The following is a 24,810-nucleotide window of genomic DNA, read 5'->3' on the forward strand; positions in this document are numbered from 1 at the left end:
ATGCCATTTTAAACATGATAAATGATATTTCAGGATTTTGTTGCATGAAAAACACACTAGAATCTTCCTCATGTTTCTATACCATTCTTTTTCTGCCTTTTGTAGATCAAAGGCTAACAAGAGTACATTGCTCAGCTAAAAGTAGTGTGTAAGAGAATGACAAGTGCTTTTGCAACATGATGTAGAATGAAAGGTCTGAACTTCCAGAAATTTCAGAAAACTCCAGACATTGTTAAAAGGAAAAATATCTGAATATACTCTGATAACTGCCATAAATATATTACTTAGTGAAAATTACTAGCATTAAAGAATCTATTATGAAATGCAACAAACCTGGTTAAACCCCACAGAGAAAGCAAAATAAATTGACTGATACATAAGTCTAGTAAATAAAGTTTGAAACTACGCAAAATCCTGAGAAACGAATTTTCTTTTAAAAAGAATATCTGCTACTTAGACTTCTTGTACAGAAAAATCAAAATAATGGTTTGGTAGAACAGTTATATCCTCATTACTCAAATATATGCAATTAAACATTATATTGTATGCCTTAAGTTTCCTGCCTCAGTATAATATTCCACGTGGGTCAGAGCTATATTTCTCCTTAGTAATCTGAGTGTGCTTCTATAAATTATTGCTGTTCTTAATTTTAAGACACACAAATCAATTCTGTGACTTCTGGAACTCTTAATATTTATTTTGGAATGATCGTCTGCCAATCACAGTTTAGTGGGGGCAGCTACGTTCCCTTGGTACAGATGCTTCTTTTTTCCTTAGCAAATATGCTTACAAGTGTGCTCACATGAATGCACGGTTCACCTTTGCATAATCTCTTGGATATAAGATATTTCCTATTTTTATCAGATTGTTTTTTAAATTAAATTTTTATGCTACCCATTTCCTCTACAAGCTGACTCTGGGTATTGTTTTTTTTATTTCTGCAAAGTTTGCTTCAAGGTAACCTGACATTTGGATAGCAATGACAAATATTACTTTGTTAAAGTAGTATTTTGAATTGCAAGGCCATCTGTTTTACAGTTGATTTCCTATCTATGAGACATATGCTTCATTTTGATGCTATACATAATGCAATGTTTCCATTGCAGCCAGAGCACAAAAACTGATTCTATAATTTTCTGACTTGGAAAAAAGCCATTTCCCTTTTCCTCTTTTAGTTGTTGTTTCTCCTTCCTTGTTCTCTACCTGTCCCACGTTTCTCTTTATTTTTGAAAAGCTGCCATTTTAACAAAGGTTGTTCTTTAGAATTATTCTCTGTTGCCAAGCAACACCATCTTCTGCAGAGCTTAATATCCATCAGCTGTCAGGGAAGAATATCCTCCTTGAGTAATAGTCATTGCAGAGTCTACAATGTCTAATTTGAATACACTGATCTGAATTAAAATGGGGAGTATCTTTGCCATCTGTGGTTAGTCTCCATTTTTCACATTTATTTTCAGCACTTAGAATTCACGTCCTTGCTGGTATCTCAAGGCACCTAATGTCCATGAGTAAAATAATCCATGAAAATAATAACCAAGAAAAAAATGGCAGAGAAGACAAGATATTTCTGTTTAAAAGAAAGAAACAATACAACATAAAAAAGAGAAAGATGTATTTGATGGGCGGGGTTTCTACTTGAAACTTCAGCTTAGTAGTAAAACCCATTATCCAGAAAGGTTCTATGAAAATGGTGTCCCCCTGTGGGAAATATATCAACAAGCAGAGAATACCAATTTAGCAAGGTTAAAAAAAAAAAAGCTAGCCAGTTTATTCCATTTGCTCAGTGGGTCATAAGATCACAGAAATGGAAGAAGAATTCTTTGGCCATGGAGTCCAAGTCCTCACTTCTTGTACCAAAACCCAAATTAAAGCATTCTTGACCAATGTTGCTTAGCTTCTGCATGGGTACATTCAACAAAAGAGAACCAGCTATAATCCTCAAAATTGTTGCAGTTGTCAAAAATTCCTACAGTTGGGAATCCCACCCCCAACTTTGATCTATGATCTTGTAGGACAGTATCTTTATCTTCTATATGACTTCCTTTCAGGCTTTTTTTAAAAAATGCTATCCCTTCTCTGAACTTAACCCTCCTTTCTAAAACTTGTCTTGTAAGTCTCTTTTAAAAAAGGGATGAGATGGGTTACATTTTCTAGAATCCAGAGCAGCAGAAATTCTGTATTTCAAAATGTTTTCCCCTAGCAAGGTCTTTGGAGAGAAGGAAATGTTAAGATTTTGAGAACGAAGGTTGCTACAAAGGAAAGAACATATGTCAGTGTTTAGAAATATAATCCATTTTATTTGTGTACACAATCCTGACTCACTAGTTGCCAGGCAGTGGCTGTGTGCTGCTAGGCTATTGTATGGAACAGACATAATGAAAGATTCCACTTTCCGTAAAATAACCTTTCCCTCCCTAAACTGACTCATTAAAATGCTACTAAGAATAGGTTTTTGCATCAATATTGAAACAGGATGGTATCATCTTCATTTCCTTCTTTCCCAGAACATTATTCTGTTGCTCCCTCAATGAGGAATAATTGCATTTTTTTCCAGAATGGAACTATTGCCAGCATCCTGGAAGTGAAAGATGTTTTATTACATGCTCGTTCCTTTCACACGTCTTATTAAGCCAGAATATGATTGTCTAGTTTCAACTTAATATGTTGTATGAATCCAAAGGAGAAGTTCAAATCACTGATCTGTGGTTTTTTGGCTGAGTTTAATCGCTTAGTGTGATTTATGAACTCAGCCACTTGTTCTAACAGTGTTTCTGTTTGGCTGGCTGGGGAATTCTGGGAGTTGAAGTCCATACATCTTCAAGTTGCCACGGTTGAGAAACACTGTATATATTGTAGGTTAGCACAATATTTGAACTTAGCTTGCATATAAGTCTACTCAAATAAGTTTATATCTTATTATAAAAGGCAGCACAATCCTTTATTTGGAATGTAAGTGTGAATCTGAGCTAGGAGATCTCTTAGCCTCCTGAACTACTACTTGGCCTTAGTTAAGCTTTCAATAATTACTTTTTTTTTAAGAAGCAGATCCTGAAAATGTTTTGGTTGCATTGACACAAAACAAATTACCTAAGTTTCCCTGAACCATGAATAAATGAGTTAACCAGTGATCTGGCACCACAATGGCCCAAGCTGGTATAACTTTACAAGTTGTCCCCATTTTACTTTCATTTGCAATGGCTGGTTGGTGAAAAGCTCTCCCAATGAATTGGTGGTACTGTGCTGCATTTCTCATCTTTGGATGCCTCTGTCTTCAAATTGGAAGGATTAACCTGGTACAGAATTCTTTCTTTAGATGGCTCGAGGATTACCTAAGATATTATATTAACTACAGACCAGTTGATTTTGCCCTTACTGGGTCTCTTTGGTGATAGTTTTTCTCTATACTCACTGTTTTATACTCAACCCTTTAATGGGATTTGAACCTACAGGCTTTGTACTTGATGATTTAGCTTTAGAGCTGTTTTGGCCCCATCACTAGTATTTTGCAGGAAGGAAGGTCTTACAGAACCTATGCAGGTATCTTTCCTTTTTTCCCTATATGTTCTCATACTAGAGAGAGTTGTGACTCTTATTAATTTGGACTTCATTTTAGAGACCTCAAGGCTGCCTGCCTTTTAAGTCACTTGTTACTGTATGATGAGACTGCATTTTCTTCCATTTCTATATATTCTTGCTTGGATTTACCTTGGGACCAAAAACACTTTAAACTCTTTCCAACTTCATTAAATATATAGGCAGCCTAGGCAATTTCTCCCATTATCCATTGAGCAAAGGACTTGAGTATCATATTGGAAACAGTTTTGACTATTAAGAGCTAAAATACGTAATTCTAGACAGAGGCCATACAAATGTGTACTGGCAAGCTTTGGAAATGTTATTCAAGCAACCTAACACTCTATAGTTGCTAAAAACAGAATACAGCATATATACATTTGACAAAGTAGACCACAACCTGTTGCTTAGTAAGCTAGAAAAAGATGGGATAGCCGTAGACAACACCACCACCAGATGGATCTGTACTGGCTGACAAACCATACTCAATGAGTAGTCCTCAATGGTGCTATATCCACATGGAGAGAAGTAAGTAGTGGGCTACCACAAGGCTCTGTCTTAGGCCCAGTACTCTTTAATATCTTCATAAATTACTTAGATGAAGAAATAGAAGGGGAACTCATCAAATCTGCAGATGACACTAAACTGGCAGGAATAGCCAACAACCCAGAAGACAAGCTCAGGATCCAAAAAGGTCTTGACAAACTTGGACAATGGTCCCTATCCAACAAAATGAATTTTAATGTGGAGATAAGCAAAGTTTTACATTTAGGCAGGAAAAATCAAAGGTATAAGTACAGATTAGGTGAAACCTGGCTCAAAAACAGCAACTGTGAGAGGGGCCTTGGAGTCCTAGTGGATGATCACTTGACTATGAGCCAGCAGTGTGCAGCAGCAGCCAAGCAGGCTAATACAATGCTGGATTGTATAAACAGCGGCATAGGATCAAGATCATGTGAAGTATTAGTACTGCTTTATAAAACCCTAGTAAGACCACGCCTGGATTACTGCAACCAATTTTGGTCATCCTATCACAAAAAAGATGTTGAGACTTTGGAAAAAATTCAGAGAAGAGCAACTAAAATGATCACAGGCCTGAAGACTAAAACATATGAATAATGGCTGCAGGACTTGGGTTTGGCTAGTCTAAAGAAAATAAGAAATAGGGGAGACATAACAGTATTTGAGGGGCTGACACAAAGAAGAGGGCATTAAACTATTCTCCAAAGCACCAGAGGACAGGACAAGAAACAATGGTTGGAAACTGACCAAAGAGAATTAAGGTTAAACTTCCTAACAGTGAGGACAATTAACCAGTGGAACAGCTTGCCTGTTTTTAAGAAGAGACTAGACAGTCACTTGTCTGAAATGGTATAGGTTCTCCTGCTTGAGCAAGGGGCTGGACTAGAAGACTTCCAAGGTCCCTTCCAGCTTTATTCTATTCTAAAACAATTCAAGGATGGATTTGAACCTGGGTTTCCCCAGTTCTACTCAATACTTTAATTATTATATAGCAGCAATTATGGCCAACACAGCATTGGCATGTACAGTAATGGCCAAAATTGTGGAAACCTTTTGGGAAAAGTGTACATTTGAGGTTTGATGGCTAATAACACCACTTTATTTTGGAGTAGTACCATAACATGATATATCAATGGAAAGATAATTTAATCAAGAATGTAATACAACAAAGCTTGTTCAATTATCTGTATTCTATGAAACATTATAGCCAAATAACCAGAAAAAGGAACTTGCTTAGGTTGATATCAGGTAGCTTTCCTTTATCTGATTGTAGTCAACGAGCATGAGTGTTTAGAGAGCCAATCAGGTGTCATCTTGGAGGTCATTGACAAAAAGTATAAAAAGAAAAAAATGAAATAGCAATTATAATGCCATCTTGTGGCTACAGAACATCAAAGCATGTGGCCAATGGATCCAGCTAATTTTCTTTACTTCCTAGAAGATAGCCCAATCTCACAAGGGATAAATGAAATTAACCTTTATTTTTTTTTCAAAATAAAAAATAATACATTGTTTATATAGCCAACATGCAAGGAGACATTACAAAGTTGTTATTGCAGATTTCTTTCTTTCCCCTGTAAAAATCATTTTAATTCTTTAACTTGAGGCTAAGAAACTTTGCAGAGCAGGCTCATCAAACTGCTGAGTACTTGGAGGAGGAGGAGAAAGAGGATGAGAGGGAAGAGGGGGGAAAGAAGAAGAGGGAAAAGAAGAAAGAAGAGGAGGAGGAGAGGGAGAAAGGAGGAGAGAGAGAAGGCAAAGAAAGAAGAAAAATATGAAGGAGGAAGAAGAAGAGGAAGGACAACAACGAGAGGAGTCCTTCCCCCGGCCATCGGGGGCTTCCTCAATCCTCCGCTAAGGCGGCGAGCCCTCATCCTCCGCCAGCGAGCAGGAGCAGAAGCGGGGGAGGCGGAACGAGGGAAACCCGTAAGCAGCGGGGAGGGGGAAGAGGGAGGGAGTGGGGGGGGGGCAAGGCAGGCGCCACAAGACTCGGGAGGCAGCTGCAGGCGGAGGGCCATCAGCCGCGAGGCAGAGAGCGCGGAAGGAGGCGAAGGCGAGCGCCCTTGGCAGAGGGTAGCGGAGAAAGGGAGCTGTTGTTGCTGCTGCTGCGCGGAGCCGGCGCTGAGCGGCCGGGGCCGGGATGGGCTGCGGCGGGAGCCGCGCCGATGCCATCGAGCCGCGCTATTACGAGAGCTGGACCAGGGAGACCGAGTCCACTTGGCTGACCAACACGGACGCCGAACCTCAGCAGCAGCCGCTGCCCGCCGCCGGCCCGGAGAGCGGCGACGCCGATGCCGGCCTGAAGGGCCCCGGTGAGTCGGGAAAGCGTGGGGTGAAGGACCGCCCTTCCGCCGCCACTGCGGCTGGCTGCCAAGCAGGGCGATTGCTCGGACCCCGCTGTCGCCGCCGACGGATTCCTCCCCCACCCCAACCCGCGTCTGAGCCTCGGAGCCGAACAGGGGATCCTACCTGGAAAAAGCAGGGAGCAGGCTGCAAAAATAGCCGCCGAGCTTTGCATCGCTTCAGGCAAATGCTGGCGTTACTTTGATTCATTCCCATTGCTTGCCTAAGAAAAGTCCTGGCTCTGCCGCCTTGGTGGCAGATTAGACAAGGAATCCGAGTTTCCCTCTTTGGGACGCTGTTTTCAGAGCTGTCTCACGGCAACAGAGGTACTTTTCTTGTTGGCCTTCAGATGTTGTGGGAGCTTCACTGGAAGCTTTCAAGAAGAGACTGGATTGCCTGTCAAAAATCGTGTAGGCAGGGTCTCCTGTTTGGCGGGGGGGGGGGGGGTTTGGACTAGATGACATACAAAGTCCCTTCCAACTGTTATTCTAATTCCAATTCTTTTCTTCCAGAAAGGAGGAGAAAAATTGGTGGCAGCCTACCTTGATTGCACATGCTTGCCTGGGGTTAACTAAGCTATAATTTACTTAGTGCAATTTTGGGGTTTCTTGGGATACAGCTATAAATTCTTTGCACATTTGCCAATTGGATTTAATTCTAGGGCAGTATTTCTCAACCTTGGCAATTTTAAGAAGTGTGGACTTCAACTCCCCAAATTTCCCAGCCAGTAATGCTAACTGGGGAATTCTGGGAGGCGAAGTCCACACATCTTAAAATTGCTAAGGCTAAGAAACATTCTTATCTAAAGTATGGTTGACTAGATTGCAAATCAGCATATAATATAAACACAGTCACAACTGACCTTATGGTATATGTTATATAGCTTGGGAACAGCGTGTATATCTAACGTTTTTGTTTATATCTCTCTATCCCTATCACTGGGAACCTTGAGAATTGTGAATAAAGTCATTCATGATGCAAGCTATGTGCAAGATAGTATCAACTCTTCTCCACAACACAATTAGCAATTTTTCTGAGGCCACTTTCAAATGAGTGCTAGTGGTTGTATAAAATAACCTCTACTCTGTAAAAGTAATGTTTGTAGCTAAGATAGAAATACTACAGAGGTCAGATACTGTAGAGTAGAGTAGAGTAGAGTAGAGTAGAGTAGAATAGAAGCTGGAAGGACCTTGGAGGTCTTCTAGTCCAGCCCCCTGCTCAAGCAGGAGGACCTATACCATCTCAGGTGATTGTCCAGTCTCTTTCCAGCGATGGAGCGCCCACGATTTCTGGGAGTAAGCTGTTCCACTGATAGTTTCATGATTAGCAGAGCTATACTACTGGTATGAACTTGTAGCTGAAATCCAGCATAAACTAGGAAATATTATTAAAACGTTCTCAATACAAGGACATTTTCCCTCACTTATGTTTCACTAATATGCAACATATAGCCTGTCCCCAAAGAGTATCTTGCCTTCAGAATGAGCCCATACTTGTGATTTTCTTTGTACTACTTTTTTAAAAACTTTAATATCATCTATAGGTAGTCCACAACTTATGACTGATCACTTAGTGACTGTTTGAAGATACAATGCCCAAAAGATATTTATGACCTGGATCCAAAATTCCAATGGCCACCCCCCTAGTCACATGACTGTATTTTGGGCATCTGGCAACCAGCATACATTTATGGCTGTTTGCAGCATCCCATGGTCACATGACTGTAATTTTTGATGTTTTTGCTCAAAACTAAGATATACTTCTGATTTCCAGCAAAAATGCCACAGGGCAAACAATGGATTCACTTAAAGTCTGTTGCAAAAAAATGTAATTGTCAGGTCCAGTTATGGTCATAAGTTGAAGACTACCCATATAATATTTTTAAAGCATAATTCTGAATAATATTAAATCTTCACTAAAGGACACAAACTGTCTGCATTTCTATCCCAAATAACAATTTTCTGAAACTGCAAGATGTCCTGTTTTCATATTGTTAAAGTATTGTCATTGCTTATGTAAGGATACAAGGAAGTGCTGAAAAGATATTTCAGAATGTAAATACATATTTTACCAAGCAGTTGCGTAATGTAGAAAAAGTTAATATTTTTATAGGACATGAAATATGGTGGAGTGGCAAAAGTGTTTTGATTGAGAAAGTGTATATGTATCATGAGAACAAGGATCACAAAAAAAGACTATTTGTTCAAAATAAAAAGTGTTCCTTAACAATACTTAAGAAAAAACTATTCAAGATCCCAAATGTTCATCATATTATAAGATAAATTTTAAGTGGGATGTCTGATTTGGATTCCAAAGTTTCACTTACATTGTAAAAGTGTCTAGGATTTTGGAAGTTTATAAGATGATTCCTATAAGAAGCTGAAATAAATATGAAAATGCATTATGAATCCCTATTAAGAGTTTTCACTCCATGCCAAAAACCGTCCCACTGAATTGTGTAGCACAAAATAATCTGGCTGGCTTTCCACATTTTACTGTTTTGTGACAAAAGTTTCCATAAAAACACAATCTGAAGTTGTTTCCTTGCAAATTGTTCATGTGAAAATTCATGTCTCGTATACCCAAAGAGAACCAGATAAGGAGAGATAAACACATCTGAACATCTTTAGATACTTCTTTTGGCTTCATTTTCTTTGTTCCCCAATTGTTTTTCTTGCTTATGCATTGAGGATTACTGCTGAGCTGTGATCAAATCCGACATATTGGAAGAATATGATCTATTGACATGCTTGAAAAATGTTTTATTCATTTGGCTTAGCCCACAATACCACCTTTGTAAAGCTTGTTTGGTTTGAAGTTTTCTGCTTTCTTACATTCACTTTTAGCACCAGAGACAGGATTGTATTTTTTTCTCTCTACTGCAGATAGGCCAGAGAGAAATACAAATCTGCCATAATCAGAAAAGGGGTCCTTTGTAGGAAACATTTTTATGCAATCCTTTGAAAGCACAATATCAATCTGTTTAGTTTTCCAACAAATATCTGTATATTAATCCCTAAAATAAAAGTTTAGAAATTTAATACAAATAATAAAAATAGAATTGGATTTTTTTTCTTTTTGTTGACATATTAGTCTTTTTGAGCATATACTGTATGTCATAATGACGTACAATGTTGCTGTATATACCAAATAATGTTCTTCACCATTATTGGTTGTCAGTCTAAAGTAGTGTTCTGCCTGGCTTGGAAAAACACTTTTCTTGTTCCAAAAGACAGAATATAAAGAATGGTCTGAATATCCTGAACAATCAATAACCTCTCCTGTCTGTTTTTGTAGCTACTGCTATCACTTGCAAAAAGTAATATTGACTTTAATTTCTCTAGAAGACTCTTCAGAACCAAGAAATAAAGCAAACATTGAAAGAGATATATTACGTACCTTTATCAAAAGCTTTTGTTTTGTACAGGGAACCTGAACAGATGGTTATCTTAACTTGGCCTGATAAAATAAAAAATACACAAAGAGTGTAGATGTAATCATTAAAATAGGCTGCAAACATTCTTACTGTAATCTTCCTGATTAAGGCCAACATTGCTTTTCCTTTGGTTGATAGCAATCTGCTGAGATATCTAGAAATATGACCACTTTGCTGTGCATAATGTGCATATTCAACAGTATACAGGTTGATAATTGAAAATATATATCATTGGCTTGCTTTCTTGGATACCCCACTAAACTTATTCTCCAGCTCAAAATCACCCAAAGCAATTTGAACTGGTGAATAACAGTATGTACTAAGCATTACATAACTTTGGAGGCCAACCAGTTAAATCTGGTGCCTAATACAGGCATCTACTGTTACGTTATCCCCAATGGGATGCTTAAACTTCTGTAGCAAAGAAGAAGGAAGATTTTTCGGAGAACAGCTCTTATCATTAGAGTTTTCCTGATACCCAATTGAAATTTACTCCCTTGTAACTTAAGCCATTTTTTTCTTTTCTGAAACATCTTTGAAGAATTGTACCTTATCTTCTTGAAGACAGCTACCATGACTCCACAATCTTTTCCAAGCTAAATATATCCAACAGCTTCAACTGTTCCTCATAAATTTTTCTTTCCAGGTTGTTCTTCTTTGGACACTTTCCAGTTTATCAACATCCTTCCTAAAATTTGGTGCACAGAAGTGGACACAATATTATAGGTGAGGTCTGAGCAATATTTTAGATGCAGGATAGAAAGGAATGATTTTTCTTGATCTTGACACTGCTGTTGATGGAGCTTAAGATTGCATTTTCTTTTTTCTTTTTGCTGTTGTGTTACTGTTGGCTAACAGTTTATTATTCACCAAGATACTCAGATCCTTTTTCTAGGTACCCAGCATGGTTCCCCCCATCCTATACTCATATCTTTGATTTTTTTCTATCCAAAGATCAGGATACATTTATCTTGATTGAAATTTATCTTATTAGTTTTTGCCCATTGTCTCAGCTTGTCAATATATTGTCTTCTATACTTGTGTCATCTGCAAATTTGATAATATTTTCTAATCCTTCATCTATGCCCTTTATAAATATGGTGAACAGCACAGAGCCTAAAATACCGTAGTATCCTATTTGACATTTGCCTTCAACCTGACATAGAGCTAGTGACATATCCTTGTTGGAATGATTATTCAAACAGCTTTATATCTGTCTAATGATAGCATAGGCCAGCCCCATTTGTTCTTAAAACAGTTGAAATACTTAGCGACATTCTGACTTTCATTTGCCAGTATCTTTTTTTTTTTTTTGCACAAAGATTCTAGACCACTCAATGCATTCTAAAAAATGATAGAAGAATGCTAGTCCCATCCTCATTATGCAACATATTCATCAACCAGGGAGAGAAATCACAGTAAAGGGAAACTAGCTAGACATAGTAATACAGCTTTTCAACAGGATAGAGGTGAGGACAACAGTCAGCTGAGGCAGGGCTGGAGAAGACAAAACATGTAAAAGATATGAGAATTGTCTAAACCCAGGCAGAAAAAGCAAGGCACAGTAAGTCCTTGTTACTTGCTGTAATTAAGTTTTAATGGCACCTAGAATATTTTTTATAGTTATTGGATTCTAAATGTGTTTTGAATCCCTTAAAGAAAGCAGATCCCTGATTCTAATCATCTTGATATTTTTTTTTCTTTCTCTTATGACCTTGGGATTATTTATTGTAAATTGGATCTTTCTTCTCAGCTGTCCCCTGGGAGTCATTTCAAAGGCTGCTCCTGTATGTTTTTTGAGAGGTTTTCATTCAATGAACCAATTATTCAGGTGGTTTTTATTTTCTGTTATTTTCAGATGGAAAATGAAATAGGTACCAGTAACAAATGGCCTATGGTGGATGCTGATAATTTTCCCCGAGGGGTCCTGTTGGGTTTCAATTAGAGCAGAGCTATAAATTAGGTTAGATAAATGACATAAGATTGTAGAGTGCATCTTTTTGCTGCAATAAAACCACATGATAACAAGCTGATTTATCAGCTCCCTGTCATCTCCCAAACAGTGCTAGTAATCATGTCTTCTTTACTTTTGATTTGCTGTTTTTGTTCCGGAGTACTGCTAGTTCTAGTTTGCACTAAGCGCTTTCTTGTTTCTAGTGTATTGCCCCAGCATATTTGCTTTGCAGCAAATGATTCTATTTCTGTTGACTTATAGCAAGTAACTGGGTTGTACATTGAGATTCATTGGCAATGGGCAAACTCTACAAAGACAGCCATTTCTCCCCTTAATTGCTGAATATCTTTTGCAAGTATAAACTTCGATTTGTTCTCTAACCTCTTTGTGGAAGCTTTGTATAATTGAAGTGCCACTATGGCAGAAGATTGCAGGGGTGAGTTAATTACTTTTTGTTATGAACATAAGTAATGTGGGAAATATGTCACATAAAGGAAATTAATGATCCTTTACCTACTATGCCCTGGCTATTTACGTCTTTAAGCGATCAGTAACTGACCCAAATCACTTCTAATTCAATTGAACCATTTTAGTTTAAGGCAGATGTGGGTTTCACAACTTAACTGCTAACCTATTCTCATCTGCAGCACACAAAATATGTGCCTTGCAATATTCCCATGATTATCAGTGGTAGGATTCAAATATGTGAACAACCGGTTCTCTGTGTGGATGCCACTTTCGGAAGCCCATTCTGGGCCTGGGCAACAAAAATTAGCTACTGGTTCTGCCGAACTGGCTGAATCCCACCACTGTATATTATGTAATATTTCTTTATCTAGTTTGTCATTAAAAAACATCCCCAAACAATTGGCAAATCCAACAAAAATGAGAAAAATGAACAGTGACCAGATCTTTGTTGCATTCTTCTCTACAGTTAGCATTTTTCTGTTTTGACTTTAATTAATACTGTATAACAGAGAGGAAAGAAAAAGAAAACATAATTAACATAGTGAAGGGAGAAAAAAACCTAAAGCAATTACCACAAGATAAATTGTGTACCCAAGGGTTTCTTGTGCATAAGTATTTCTACAAGAAGGCAGATATGATATAGTTGTTCTTACTGAAGACTGGTGGGATGAAACTCATGACTGGAATGAACTGATAGAAGGATATAAACTATTCAAAAGAAACAGACCCAACAAAAGAGGAGGTGGAGTTGCATTATATATAAAAGATCACTACATCTCTACAGAAATACACAAAACCAAGGATGAAAACCTCCTAGAATCCATATGGGTCAATATAAAAGGAAAAAAGAATGACATTGCTATAGAAGTATACTACAGCCCACCCAACCAAGCAAAAGAAATAGATGAACTCTTTGCTAATCAATTAACAAATGTATGTAGGAAACATACCACAGTAGTAATGGGAGACTTTAACTACCCTGGTATCAACAGAGACAAACTCTGCAGCAAATGAGAGATTGAACAGATTCCTGACCAACTTAGCTGACAACTTTGTCACCCAAAAGGTAGAGGAGGAAACTAGAGGAAAAGCTATACTAGATCAATTTCTTACTAATAGAGAAGAAGTGATAGAGGGAATTGAAATTGCTGGAACCTTGGGCAAGAGTGACCACATCATACTGGAATTCAATATAGTGCAAACACAAGCAATAGAATATAATCCAATCAATGTCCTAAACTTTATAAGAGCTGATTTTAACAAACTCAGAGAGTCTAAGCAAAATTTCATGGATGAAAATCCTAAAGGGGAAAACAACTCAAGAAGCGTAAGAAACACTGAAAAATACAATCATAAAAGCCCAGTCCAACACAATACCACTAAAAAAAGAAAAACAAGAAATCTTTGTTCCTTGTGTACTGATTGTTGCTATAGCAGATTTTGATCCCAAAGCTCACGCTTTCATTATCTTTTGACTTTCCTTGTATTCTTGAGCATAATGATTTGGTTGTATTTATTTCCTGGGTATATCTCCATGTTCTGCCAATTGTATTCTGCCCCCCTGGTCACATATTTCATGAAAAAAACATTTGAAACTCTGTCCATTTCTTCTCCAGTTTTTGCATGGTGTTCTCCATGTTAATGTCAAAGCCATTTGATCAATACTTATTTGACTGCAAATTGCTGATCTTTTCTGTTGACCAAGCAGATAAAATACATCTGGTGTGCTACAAAAGGATCCTCGGTTTTTTGTAATGCACAGGGACAAAGTTAGACTTTTGTATCAATTTGTTGTTTTTACGAATTGTTCTATTGTCTTGTCTTTTAAATAACAGTACAGGTAGTCCTTGACTTACAACCATTCATTTGGTTTGAATGGTGACCATTTGAAGTTACAATGGCATTGGAAAAAGTGACTTATGACCAGTTTTCACACTTATGACTGTTGCAGCATTCCCATGATCATATGATCAAAATTTGGGTGCTTGACAATTGGCATGTATTATGCAGTCTCAGGGTCATGTGATCACCCATGTAACCTACCAAGCTAGATTCTTAAAAGCAAAGTCAATATGGGAATCCAGATTTGCTTAATGTCCACACAATTCACTTAACAACTGCAGTGATTCACTTAACTGTAGCCAAAAAGATCACAAAGTGGGCCAAACTCACTTAACCACTGCCTTGCTTGGCAATGGAAATTTTGGACTCAGTTATGGTTATAGATCAAGGACTATCCTGTATTGTTTTGCCTGTATTCTCTCCAAGCCCTTCAACAGTGTTAAGAGCATGGATGGCATATATCTACATATTGAAAAGACCACTGCCTTTTGCAAGAGTTGTTCCTATTTTCAGGGTGTACAGAATGGCCCTCAGTGTTTACTCTCAGAGACTTTAAAATCTGCCTTCACTGCTGTGGACATGTCCGATGCCTGTGGAGAATAGTTTTCTACCAGCAAACCATCCTTCTGTTCCAAACACAAAGTTTATTTCTGTTGCTGTGTGAAGTGCTAACCATCACAAGTTTGGCATCACAAGGTGTTTTTTTTTCCCCCAAATACCCTAGAATTTCAGGATCTCACGTAGCTAAGTCATTTCTTATCATTTTCTAAAAGTTAATAGGCAAATATCTATGCAAACACTTGGTGTCTGCATATGAAGGGGAGAAGAGGTATATGTAAATGTAATGTAATGGATCTTATGTTAAAACTATCATGGACAAAACATCATTCTATAAAACAGAATAATTTTGTCAATTTCCTTCTCAGCTAAAAAAATACTATATGTAAAGTAGTAACAAATATTTTGGCTTTCACTCTGCAATTTTGTGTTTTCAGGAATTTTGGAGGACAGCAAATCAACCCAGACCTGCATGGCAAAGTCTTCAATTTCAAGTGGTGTGGCTATTCCAGAAAAAAGAACTCATTGTGCTTCACAGTGTGCAAAACTATCAACTCACACCACTGGAAATGCAGCCCAGAAACCACAAAATAGCTTTAAAGCCTCAGAGGTGAGTGTAGGATTACATTCTGTTTATGTGGTGAAATATTAATTGTACACAATCTAAACCGAATTCAAGGGCTTCTTGACCACCCTCACTGCTATTCCACTATTGCGTTAAAAACGCTTGTGAATTCTAAAGGTAAGACAATTTTGCCATTAGGTACTTTGTGATGTGGTCTGATGTTGCTATAGCAACTAGATTGAGAGAGTAGAGAAGGCAAGTTCTAAACAACACAGATGGGAAATCACAAGGTCCAGGAGCAGGATCCCAAACCTTTTAAAAGCAGGGAGTCAAGGATGAGAAGAGAATGATGACTGGCTTGAGGCCAGGAGCTGGGAGGCAAAATGAAACAAAAATTTCTGCCAATGCAAACATTGGCACCAATACATCAACAAAGTCCTTAGAGCTATAGTCATTTGCAAAACCCACTATTTTATTGCAGCTGATAATCAACCATGCAGAGCAAAAAATAGTCTTAGCTCCATGGAACAGGTGACAGTGTGGCATCAGAGTGAATCTTCAGATGATGCAGAAAGGCCTTTAATCAAATGCAATTAAACTCTACAGTATTTTTGCAGTTATAAGGAAAAAAGTTTTCAGCTAGGCATTTCTCTCTCTCCATTGGTATAATTATCCTTTATGTTCAGATCTTCTCAGGTTGAAGGAGGCAAAGTAAGGTTAATTTCCCCCATCATTATAGGGAAGTTGGAATAGACAGATTCAGTTAGAATTAATTTGTATAAAAATTATGTTTTTGTCTTGGACTAAACAGCAAAGCCTTGTCACATATGTTTTCAGGGAGATTGAGAATATAGGGTGATTTTAAACGTGATGAAATGCTGAGCCATTCCATTTTCTAAGAATGGTATTGTGCAGTGTATCTTTGACATTATTGAAGCAAGGGGTGGGGGGAATGTTATTTATTCTCCCCATAAACAATTCCCATTTATAAGTATTGATTGCTCTTTTACCATCTTATATAGATATTTATTGAGAGCAACCAAGAAAGCAAATAATATGAGGAATGCTTGAAGCCATTGAATGTGTTTAGTCTGGAGAAGAAAGGCTGTGAAAAGACATAATAATTGTCTTTTACTATATTCTTACTATACTCCTCCTCTCTGAAGGATTGTCATATAAAACACGGAGGAATTCTTCAGAGCTGTTTGAGAAGACAAAGCAAGAAATAATAGGTTATTTACATAATCTATTATTTTTACATAATACGTAAGTAGATTGCAGTTAAGACATTAAGCAGTATGTTCTAATAGTAACAGTTGTTCATCAGTCAACCAAACTGCTTGTGAGGAAGTGACTGGCCTTCATTGAAGAAGATTAAAAAAGTTAGTCATCTTTGAGGTATCATGTATAGGTAGTCCTCGACTTACAACAGTTCATTTAATGATGATTCGCAGTTAAAATGGCACTGAAAAAGTGATGATCGTTTTTCACACTTACAACTATTGCAGCATCTCAATTGTCACCTGAGCAAAATTCAGATGCTTGGCAACTGACTCACATATATGACCATTGCAGTGTCCTGGGGTTATGTGACCAACTTTTGCAACTTTCTGACAAAGTCAATGGTAAAGCCAGATTCACTTAACTGTGTTACTAATTTAATAAGTGCAGTGATTCATTTAACAACTGTGGCAAGGTCGTAAGATGGGGCAAAACTCACTTAACAAATATCTCACTTAGCAACACAAATTTTGGATTCAATTCTGGTTGTAAGTCAAGGACTACCTATAGTAGTACTGCAATGAGCTAGACTAGGTGATCTTCAAGGTCCCTGGTAACTCCTAACATTCTGTGATTGTTTTCTGAACTAAAAAGCTCCAGATCTTTTATAACTTTCATTCTCCCATGGCCACTGGGAGAATTGTCCTTTTGCTTTAGGTTTGATTTTCCCAAATTTTGAGCTGAAATAATTACATTAATAGGTTATGATATCTAATTTAAGACTACAACCTAGGGATTGATCAAGTTCTAGTGCTGTTAGAATATATTTAATCAGTCTCTTTTTAAAAACTGTTCTCCAATCTTGTTTTTCTGTTTAAGAGATTTACTTCTACAGAACATATTCTAAGCATACATTATATTTTATAACTTCTTTTCAAACAGGCTAAATGGGACAAGAAAAGAGCCACAAAAGAAGTTAGTAGTAACACTTCCAAAACAGACAAATACAAACAAATAAATAGCAACAGAAGAGTTGCAAAGAACGGTATCAATTAAGGAAGCACTGAAAAAAGGTGAATGAATTTTGCAATATCTTGCTGCACTTTACCTGACTGCGCAATGCAGGGATCTGGAATTTCAACGTTGACATTATGCTGAATGTGGCAGACAACTGATGATGAGTGCCTTTGGAAAAATGGTAGACTTTATTAGCTCTGCAGTTTTGCCAGCATTGGAAGCTTTGATACTTTTTCTTGTTCTGTCCTTGATGAGCTTGGCCACCAATTAGGAAGTAACCGGTTTGATTTTTACTTTGCCAGTAACTAAGTAAGTAACTTAAGTAACTTAAGTTAATTTCTTGTGAAAAGAAATGTAAATTGAAAAGCTTCTCAGAAATTAAGGCTTCATGCAACATAAATTTTTAGATGCATGAAAGCTGTTCATTCATACAATCAGGTATTGATTGATTGATGGACGGATTCATTATGTGCCATCAAGACAGTGTGGATTCTTAGAGATCACAAAGACAGATTTTCCCCGGGATGATCTGTTCCAGACCTGGCTCTTCAGTTCTTCTGGTGGTGGAAAGTTATCATTTAGATTAATTCAATTTAAATAGAAATGTATATAATCTGAAACCAAAATATGATCACAGCAATCACTGTGTGCAAAATAGCACCCTGAACGATCCTGTTATTAATGTGCTGAAATACCACAAGGGAGTTCTACTATTACAGATAACTTGCTGCTACCTAAAATACATGGCTAAAATTTATGTCACTGTAGATAATTGTGCAATAGGTGTAAAACATTTAAGAATGCAGTATCCTGTTTGGCAAATAAGAAGTTTCCACTGGGTTGTTGTATTATAGCAGTTGATGGTACTTGCTCATTTTTGGGGAAAGTCAATTTCTTCTGCCAATGTGCCACAATATGATGTGTGCCACACAATGTGTCACACAAGAAAGGCCTACGTAATTCAACTGTCAGTCTCTCTGACAGCTGCCTAAAACCCAAAGTGATCTTTCCTAAGAATAATTCTCATAAAGTTTCCTAGCATGAAAGGAAAAGAAAGAATTGCAACAAACTGAATTATATTCAAAGTAGAAATAATCTGGTCCACAAACATTAGGGTGGATATTTTCTGATTTTCTTTCTATGTTCCTATGATTCAGCAAGGAGGTGGTCTCTGCACTGATAATGAGGAACATTTCATCTGAACATGTGATCAAAGCTCAGCTTTGATACTATTTTGATAATATAAAGCCTGATTGAAAGTCTGAATTTCACATTGGCCTTTCATTTATTTCTGGTGAAAATCACGCTGCTATAAAATAGTAAAATTATGCCAAATGCATTGTTTATTTATTTACTGTTTTTGTAAGGCTACACAATTCAAAATGAACTCTGAGTGCCATATAAGATTTAAAAGAGATTTTAAAAATTGACCAAATATGACAACATAGAAAGATAAGTTTGGATTTCACTTGAAGGCAACTGATGTAAAATGCTTAATAGTGATAGAAGGTATTTTTGATGGTCATAGCAGGAAAAAATTAGCTTTAGGATGAAATTATATGTGACAGTATAAGGGAAGTGCATTTTTCATGAACTTCCATTTTTCATATTTGCATAATATACATTTCCCAAAGTGTTTTAGATCCTGCCCTTGTGGTAAAAAATACTTTTTTGTGTACTGTACACTTAATAAGAGCTTCAAATGGGGGGGATTATCTCTTGATTATGTCTTTTTAAAAGAGAAAAATTGTATATGCTATATTGGAGTCTCTAATTTTAATGGAGAAGCAGAGCTGTTTTAAATCAGGACTAAAATTTCCAAGCAGAATTCTTTTTGATGGGTTACTAAATCTATAAATTAATAAAATATAAATCAGTAAACAAATTAGGTGACTAGATTACTGGAGAGAGTCAAAGCTGAACAATTATCAATGTATTGAATGAGAACCTTAATTACCAGAGACATTTTGAAAATGTAACTAGAAAAATATGTACTATTAAAAGAAATTGCTTGATACAGAAATCCAGTGTTTGAAATCTATATTCAGATTTTAGTCTTAATTATAGCAGTGTAGGATTGCATAAATGAAAATAACCTTCAAATCATTCTTGGCATTACTTAGTATTACACCCAAGCTTTAATTCAAATTTGTGAGTGTGAGTGTGTAATATACATAATTAGAAAGGAGTCCTGATGCTTCAATAGAGTTTGCACTCAGCATGCATTACTGTTTCATTTCCTTAGGAATAAGTCTCAGTTGCTCAGTCTCAGTGTTTGGTTTTGTATAGATCACCCTCTAACTTAGACTGCAATCTGTTCACAGGTAAATCTCTTAAGTCTCATTAATTTTAGTAACCTATTTATCAGACCTTGAATTCAGGAACAAATGGTGTACTGTGGAGGCCTCCAAAATTAATTGAACATAAGAGAGAGAGCTGCCAATTGCACACTCCATAACCACAATATTAACATACTCAATACTCTTATGTCTGCCCTTTCCATTGGGGCATCTAAATGCCTGTCTGTCTGTGTAGGCCTGGGTAGATACATACAGGTTCTCTGTTGATCAAAAATCTTGCATAATTAAGTTTTATGCACACAAGGAAAATTTATACATAAAACCTATGCTACAAATCTGAAGTGAAACTGCTTTTGAATGCCTAGACTTATGTTATCCCCAATGCATTGCTCCCTCCCTTTACCCCATATCACCCAAATTTAAATCCTACATAAGTTTAAACTTGCGAACTTGAAGATGTGGACTTCAGTTCCCACAACTACCCAGCATATTGGCTGGGGAATTTTTGGGAGTTGTAATCCGCAGATTTTCTAGTTGCAAAGGTTGAGAGACGCTAGGCTAGAACTCTATACATTTCATGAATTGAGTTACAATCCACAAAAGCTTACGCCTTTTAGTAAAATTTGTCAGAAAACGTGCTATTAGATTCCTAGTATAAGGATGGTGGCATTGTCTGGTGAAGAAAAGATCAAATAATTGTTTTATTAAATATAAGAGTTATATCACTTTGATTCAGCCTTCTGGATATATTGGAATACAAACTCCCATCATCTAAGTTAGCCTTGCCTTTAGCCATGTTAGCTGGGAACAATGAGGTATGTATTCTAATATATTTGAAGGGTATTTAGTTGAGAAAGAATGCTAAGGCAGTAAAACAGGCATGTTATGTGAGTCACAAAATATTTTTAAAATGAGCAATTTTAATACCTTTTAAGTGATTATAGCAGTCTTTAATTAGCCTCCAGGAAGACTGTGAAATGCTGTAGTCATTCAAAACTAATCGTTTGAGTTTCCTGGCCTGCACTCCTTTTTAAAACACATTCTTGATTTTAAATAACATTCTTTTTATATCAGCATTTAAGTGACCATGTTAACTACATACCTGTAAGACTGTCAAGGATCTATGAAAAATTCCAGAGTTTGAAAGTTAAATACAATCAACTCTTCAAAAGTACTCTCAGTTCTAGAAAGAACTTTGAGTGCAATCAGTAAATGGGATCACGCATAATGCTAAGTCTGGGTTTATTCATTAAATTGCAACAAATTATAAAATATAATTTCTGAATGCATGTGTGTTAAACAGAAGTTCAAACAAAATAATGTACAGTTCAGTATTATTGTCTCAGATGAAGAATTAATCCAAAATACAGTTTGTTACGATAACTGTATGAAACTAGGTTCCAAAATAAGGAAAGAATAAATGATTGGGCTTAACTAATCTAACTTATCTAAGGGCCAAGAAATTCTTGTCAGTTTATAATTAATTTAAAAGGACATCAGTCACTATCTTAATGCCATTTAGTTCTACAAACTGCAAGATGTTGTCAAAGAAAATGCAGATGGTCAAATCTTAGGCGGACACAGTCAATATTTATGCTACGCTTCAAAAAAAAAAGGACTTTTGGAGACAATAGATTTCTGCTGTTTCACACAATTTAAAATAATTAGTTTGTTCAGTCACACAAATTCAAACAATTTCCTTTCTAGAGTCAGAATTAATTACAACTAACCTAGCAGAACAGCAGGTAGTCCACAGCAAAATTTATTTTTACTGCAATTCAACTAATTTTAGTCAGTTCCACTAAAACAAAACTGATTTCCCACAACTTATTACTTCTGTTTCCGCAACACATTGATTCAGTGAGAAATTATAAGTAGAAAACATGGCCTTTTCCATGCTCATTTGGAGATACATGTATAAAACTATAACCCTTCATATAATATGCTTAGATCCTGACACGTTAAGAAAACAGTTGGAAGGTGTATTTTTTCTGTGTTGAAAAACAAGGATATGTCTCTGCAATATAACTAGGAGCTTTATTTTTACAGATACACTGCAATTCTCTGAATTTCTTACCTCCAAAAGTTAGAAATAAACCTTTGACCCTGCAATGGGGCAGTGAAATATATCAAGAGATACACATATTTATATACCAATGTATATATGGTCCAGAGTTTCATCTTAGTTTTTAAGATATATATAATGCTTTGTTGGTTTTATTATAACATAGCCAACCTGCATATCCTACTAGAAATTGATAATATATAATACTTGCCTGATTTAAAAAGTTATCATAAACATTTCACTTATGTGATACTTATATTCCTTCAACAAGAGAAAGCATGCAGAATGTAACTTTTGGAATCCTTCCCAATCCACTTATCAAGAGTGGTCACTGAAGGTTTCTATATTTCTTCTCTATCACGAAGCAATATATTGTGTCTGTGTAGTTCTACTCTCCTGGGAAGCACAAGACAGGCTGCTACATTTTGCTCCATGTTACATGATCAAGAAAGAGGAAAGAAAGCATAGAAGGGAGCAGCCAGTAGCCTTCTAAGCTGCAGTCAACCACCTCTTTCATTGGGTGTCTGTGATCTGATTAATCGTTGAATTCAATCTTTCTGTTGCCAGCTACTCCCCATACACAAATTTCATCTAGTTCTGTTCAGTTTTCATTCCTGCTAATGGACTATCAATAGAGTGCTTGCCTGTTTATATTAATTTCCTCCAACATTCTGTTGGGTTGGAAACAATAATATTGATAAGTTAAGGAAAGTAGGCAGAACATGACTTGTGGGATTCTTACCAATTGCTTCATAATAACTTCTCTCTGGATCATGTAATCAGGAAAAAAAGGAGAGGTTAGAATGGCACGTCATCAACTTTCCAAGCAACTGCCCAAATGCCTTTCCTATGGGGATGCACTGGGGGCATTTTTTCCCTGCTGCTCCCAAGAAGATATGGCCCATTTTTTTAAAACTGATTTTTCTTTCACCAATTTCTCCCCCAACAGCAAGTTTGGTCCTTTTTTTATTCAGTTTTTGGAGAGTTATTCTGCTGACAGAGAGGCATGATACCAAGCCTTTGTACACGCATCTGGTTTCCACATCTATATTATGGCTGATTGAAAAGAAAAAAAACCAAAAGTGATTGACTTCAGTGACATGTACTACAGAATTTTTGATAATATGGAAATAGCCTGCTATTGCTTTCTAGAGCTTTTTTTTTTTTTTAACTTCCCAGTCTAGCTCATAGAACTGGCATTTTCTGAAGGCTTCCCAGCCAGGTATCATTTAGATTTTTGAGATCAGTGATGATAGACTAGTTGCTGTGACTTAACTGGGCTCTGTATGCTTACATTATCAACTGAACAATCTTAAAAGTTGTTTTTGGCTAGTTCAGTATAAGCAATGACTTGAAGCTAAGAGACCCCGAAGAGAGAATTGCTATCATGGTTTTGTGACTCTGCAACTTTCCTTGCTTAGAAACATTTCATTCTACTTTCTGGAGTTCATTATCCATGTTTGGTATAAGAGAGAGAAATGAAGTTCCTGAATGTTTTTTGGGAGAGGTGCTGATACCAATCCTATTGTCTCAGTGCTTTCACTCTCAGCTTGTAATTATGTGTACCTCTCAACACAATTTACTTACGCTAATGAACACTTGCAAGAATTTTAAATATTATGACTATCTACATTTCATAAAGGCACATTTATATGTCTGGCTCAATGCTACATAACAAGTTTATGTCACAACTGGCCCAGCAACAGAGAAATTTTGAATTATAGTTTCAGTTGCACAGTAATAATGATGACATTTGTTGCTACCTCTTTCTGAGAGATTTAAATTTTGGTTATTTTCAATTTCTAATAACAAACACTTTCTAAATGACTTTATAACAAAGAACAATAAATTCATAATGGTTCAAATTTGAAATAGTTTGCGCACTCTTATATAGAATCCATAGACAGGTATTTTCACTTTAAAAATATTTAAAATTAATTTTCCAATTGTTTTTCCTCTGGTAGTATTTACCTTGGGAACAGGAAACTGGGAAATCATTCATATTTGACAGCAATGCAGATGTTTATTTGGTTGATTTTGATACAGCCCAACTCCAGGCCAACTCTGGAATTGACAAAATCAAATTACTCCATCCATTATTCATATTTTCTAAGTGTTCTAGACAATAAATCATTTTCTACAATGGGGAAAAAAGCAAGGAAAATTTATTTTTCTTCATGAGCATTTTTCCTATTATCCACCCAAGAGTCTTTTGTTTTTTTATCATAGACAGACTGCTTATTGATCTGTTCTATTTCTGTTTCTACACATGAATAGATTTATGCTTGAATCTTATTTTCAAACAAATCTAAGCAGATGTCCACCAAACAAGCACCATTCTCATTGTTATTTTCTGTATACTTCCAATTTTATCCAATTTTTATTTTCTATATACTTCCAATTTTTTTTCCAATAGAAAAAAAAAGTTCTTGCTGGATCACAGTTATTCAGGAGGTTTACACAATTGTTTTCAAAGGGCACTGCTGGTCCTTCCATTATTACCATTCAACAGAATGTAATGCAAGTACTACTAACTTACAGACTTTTATACAATAACAGAGAGACACAATCACTACTACCAATATCTAAGGTGTGGTTTAGCCCTTTCATACATAATTACACTTACAGTGTCACTTTCCTGCACCTATATATCAACTCTATTCCACAAGATCACGTCAGATTTCCTACTGCATTTCCTACTTTCCTAATGCACTTACAGGATATATTTTCCCTACTGTTTTTCCTTTGTTAATTTATGTTCTTTACTATTTATTCCTATTACATACCAACTTGCAGTTTTCCACATGATAAATTGCGGCTTTCACATAAATAAACTATCACCGCCGGAAGAAAACCTCCAGATTTAGTCCTCACTTTTCTGATATTTTCGCTGAAGAAAAGTTTTCATTTCTTTTAAAGCAAAGGGTAAAATATTACTTTTGACCT

The 24,810-nt window shown here is 36.5% G+C and overlaps 1 protein-coding gene and 1 long non-coding RNA gene across 7 annotated transcripts; one reads left to right on the forward strand and one right to left on the reverse strand.

Moving 5' to 3' along the window:
- The first annotated feature begins 5,378 nt into the window (after positions 1 to 5,378).
- BAALC (BAALC binder of MAP3K1 and KLF4) lies at positions 5,379 to 19,518 on the forward strand. 4 transcript variants are annotated; one of them, XR_005554930.1, is made up of 3 exons: positions 5,379 to 6,764; positions 10,521 to 10,600; positions 15,134 to 15,163. XR_005554930.1 is itself a non-coding variant. In XM_039328938.1 (3 exons), the coding sequence occupies exons 1-3, from the start codon at positions 6,236 to 6,238 to the stop codon at positions 17,536 to 17,538; spliced, it is 459 nt and encodes a 152-aa protein (XP_039184872.1). In that variant the 5' UTR covers positions 5,379 to 6,235; the 3' UTR covers positions 17,539 to 19,518. The 4 variants fall into 4 exon arrangements, 2 of the variants coding, with proteins under 2 accessions (XP_039184872.1, XP_039184873.1); XM_039328938.1 differs by lacking the exon at positions 10,521 to 10,600 and adding an exon at positions 17,425 to 19,518 and having other exon boundaries at positions 5,379 to 6,407; positions 15,134 to 15,306; XM_039328939.1 differs by lacking the exon at positions 10,521 to 10,600 and adding an exon at positions 16,428 to 16,777 and having other exon boundaries at positions 5,379 to 6,407; positions 15,134 to 15,306.
- Positions 6,477 to 24,790, reverse strand: LOC120301536. 3 transcript variants are annotated; one of them, XR_005554934.1, is made up of 7 exons: positions 24,651 to 24,790; positions 23,836 to 23,928; positions 17,591 to 17,667; positions 10,424 to 10,562; positions 9,838 to 9,897; positions 8,765 to 8,817; positions 6,477 to 6,564 (listed from the first exon to the last, which is right to left on the reverse strand). It is a non-coding gene; the product is annotated as an uncharacterized LOC120301536 (long non-coding RNA). The 3 variants fall into 3 exon arrangements; XR_005554933.1 differs by lacking the exon at positions 6,477 to 6,564 and having other exon boundaries at positions 6,910 to 9,897; XR_005554932.1 differs by lacking the exons at positions 6,477 to 6,564; positions 8,765 to 8,817; positions 9,838 to 9,897; positions 10,424 to 10,562 and adding an exon at positions 16,266 to 16,462.
- Between the last annotated feature and the right edge of the window lie 20 nt (positions 24,791 to 24,810).

The sequence above is a fragment of the Crotalus tigris genome, unplaced genomic scaffold (genome assembly GCF_016545835.1).
Source record: "Crotalus tigris isolate CLP2741 ecotype Arizona unplaced genomic scaffold, ASM1654583v1 scf7180000024384.25900115:4084858, whole genome shotgun sequence".
NCBI classification, from domain to species: Eukaryota; Metazoa; Chordata; class Lepidosauria; order Squamata; family Viperidae; genus Crotalus; species Crotalus tigris.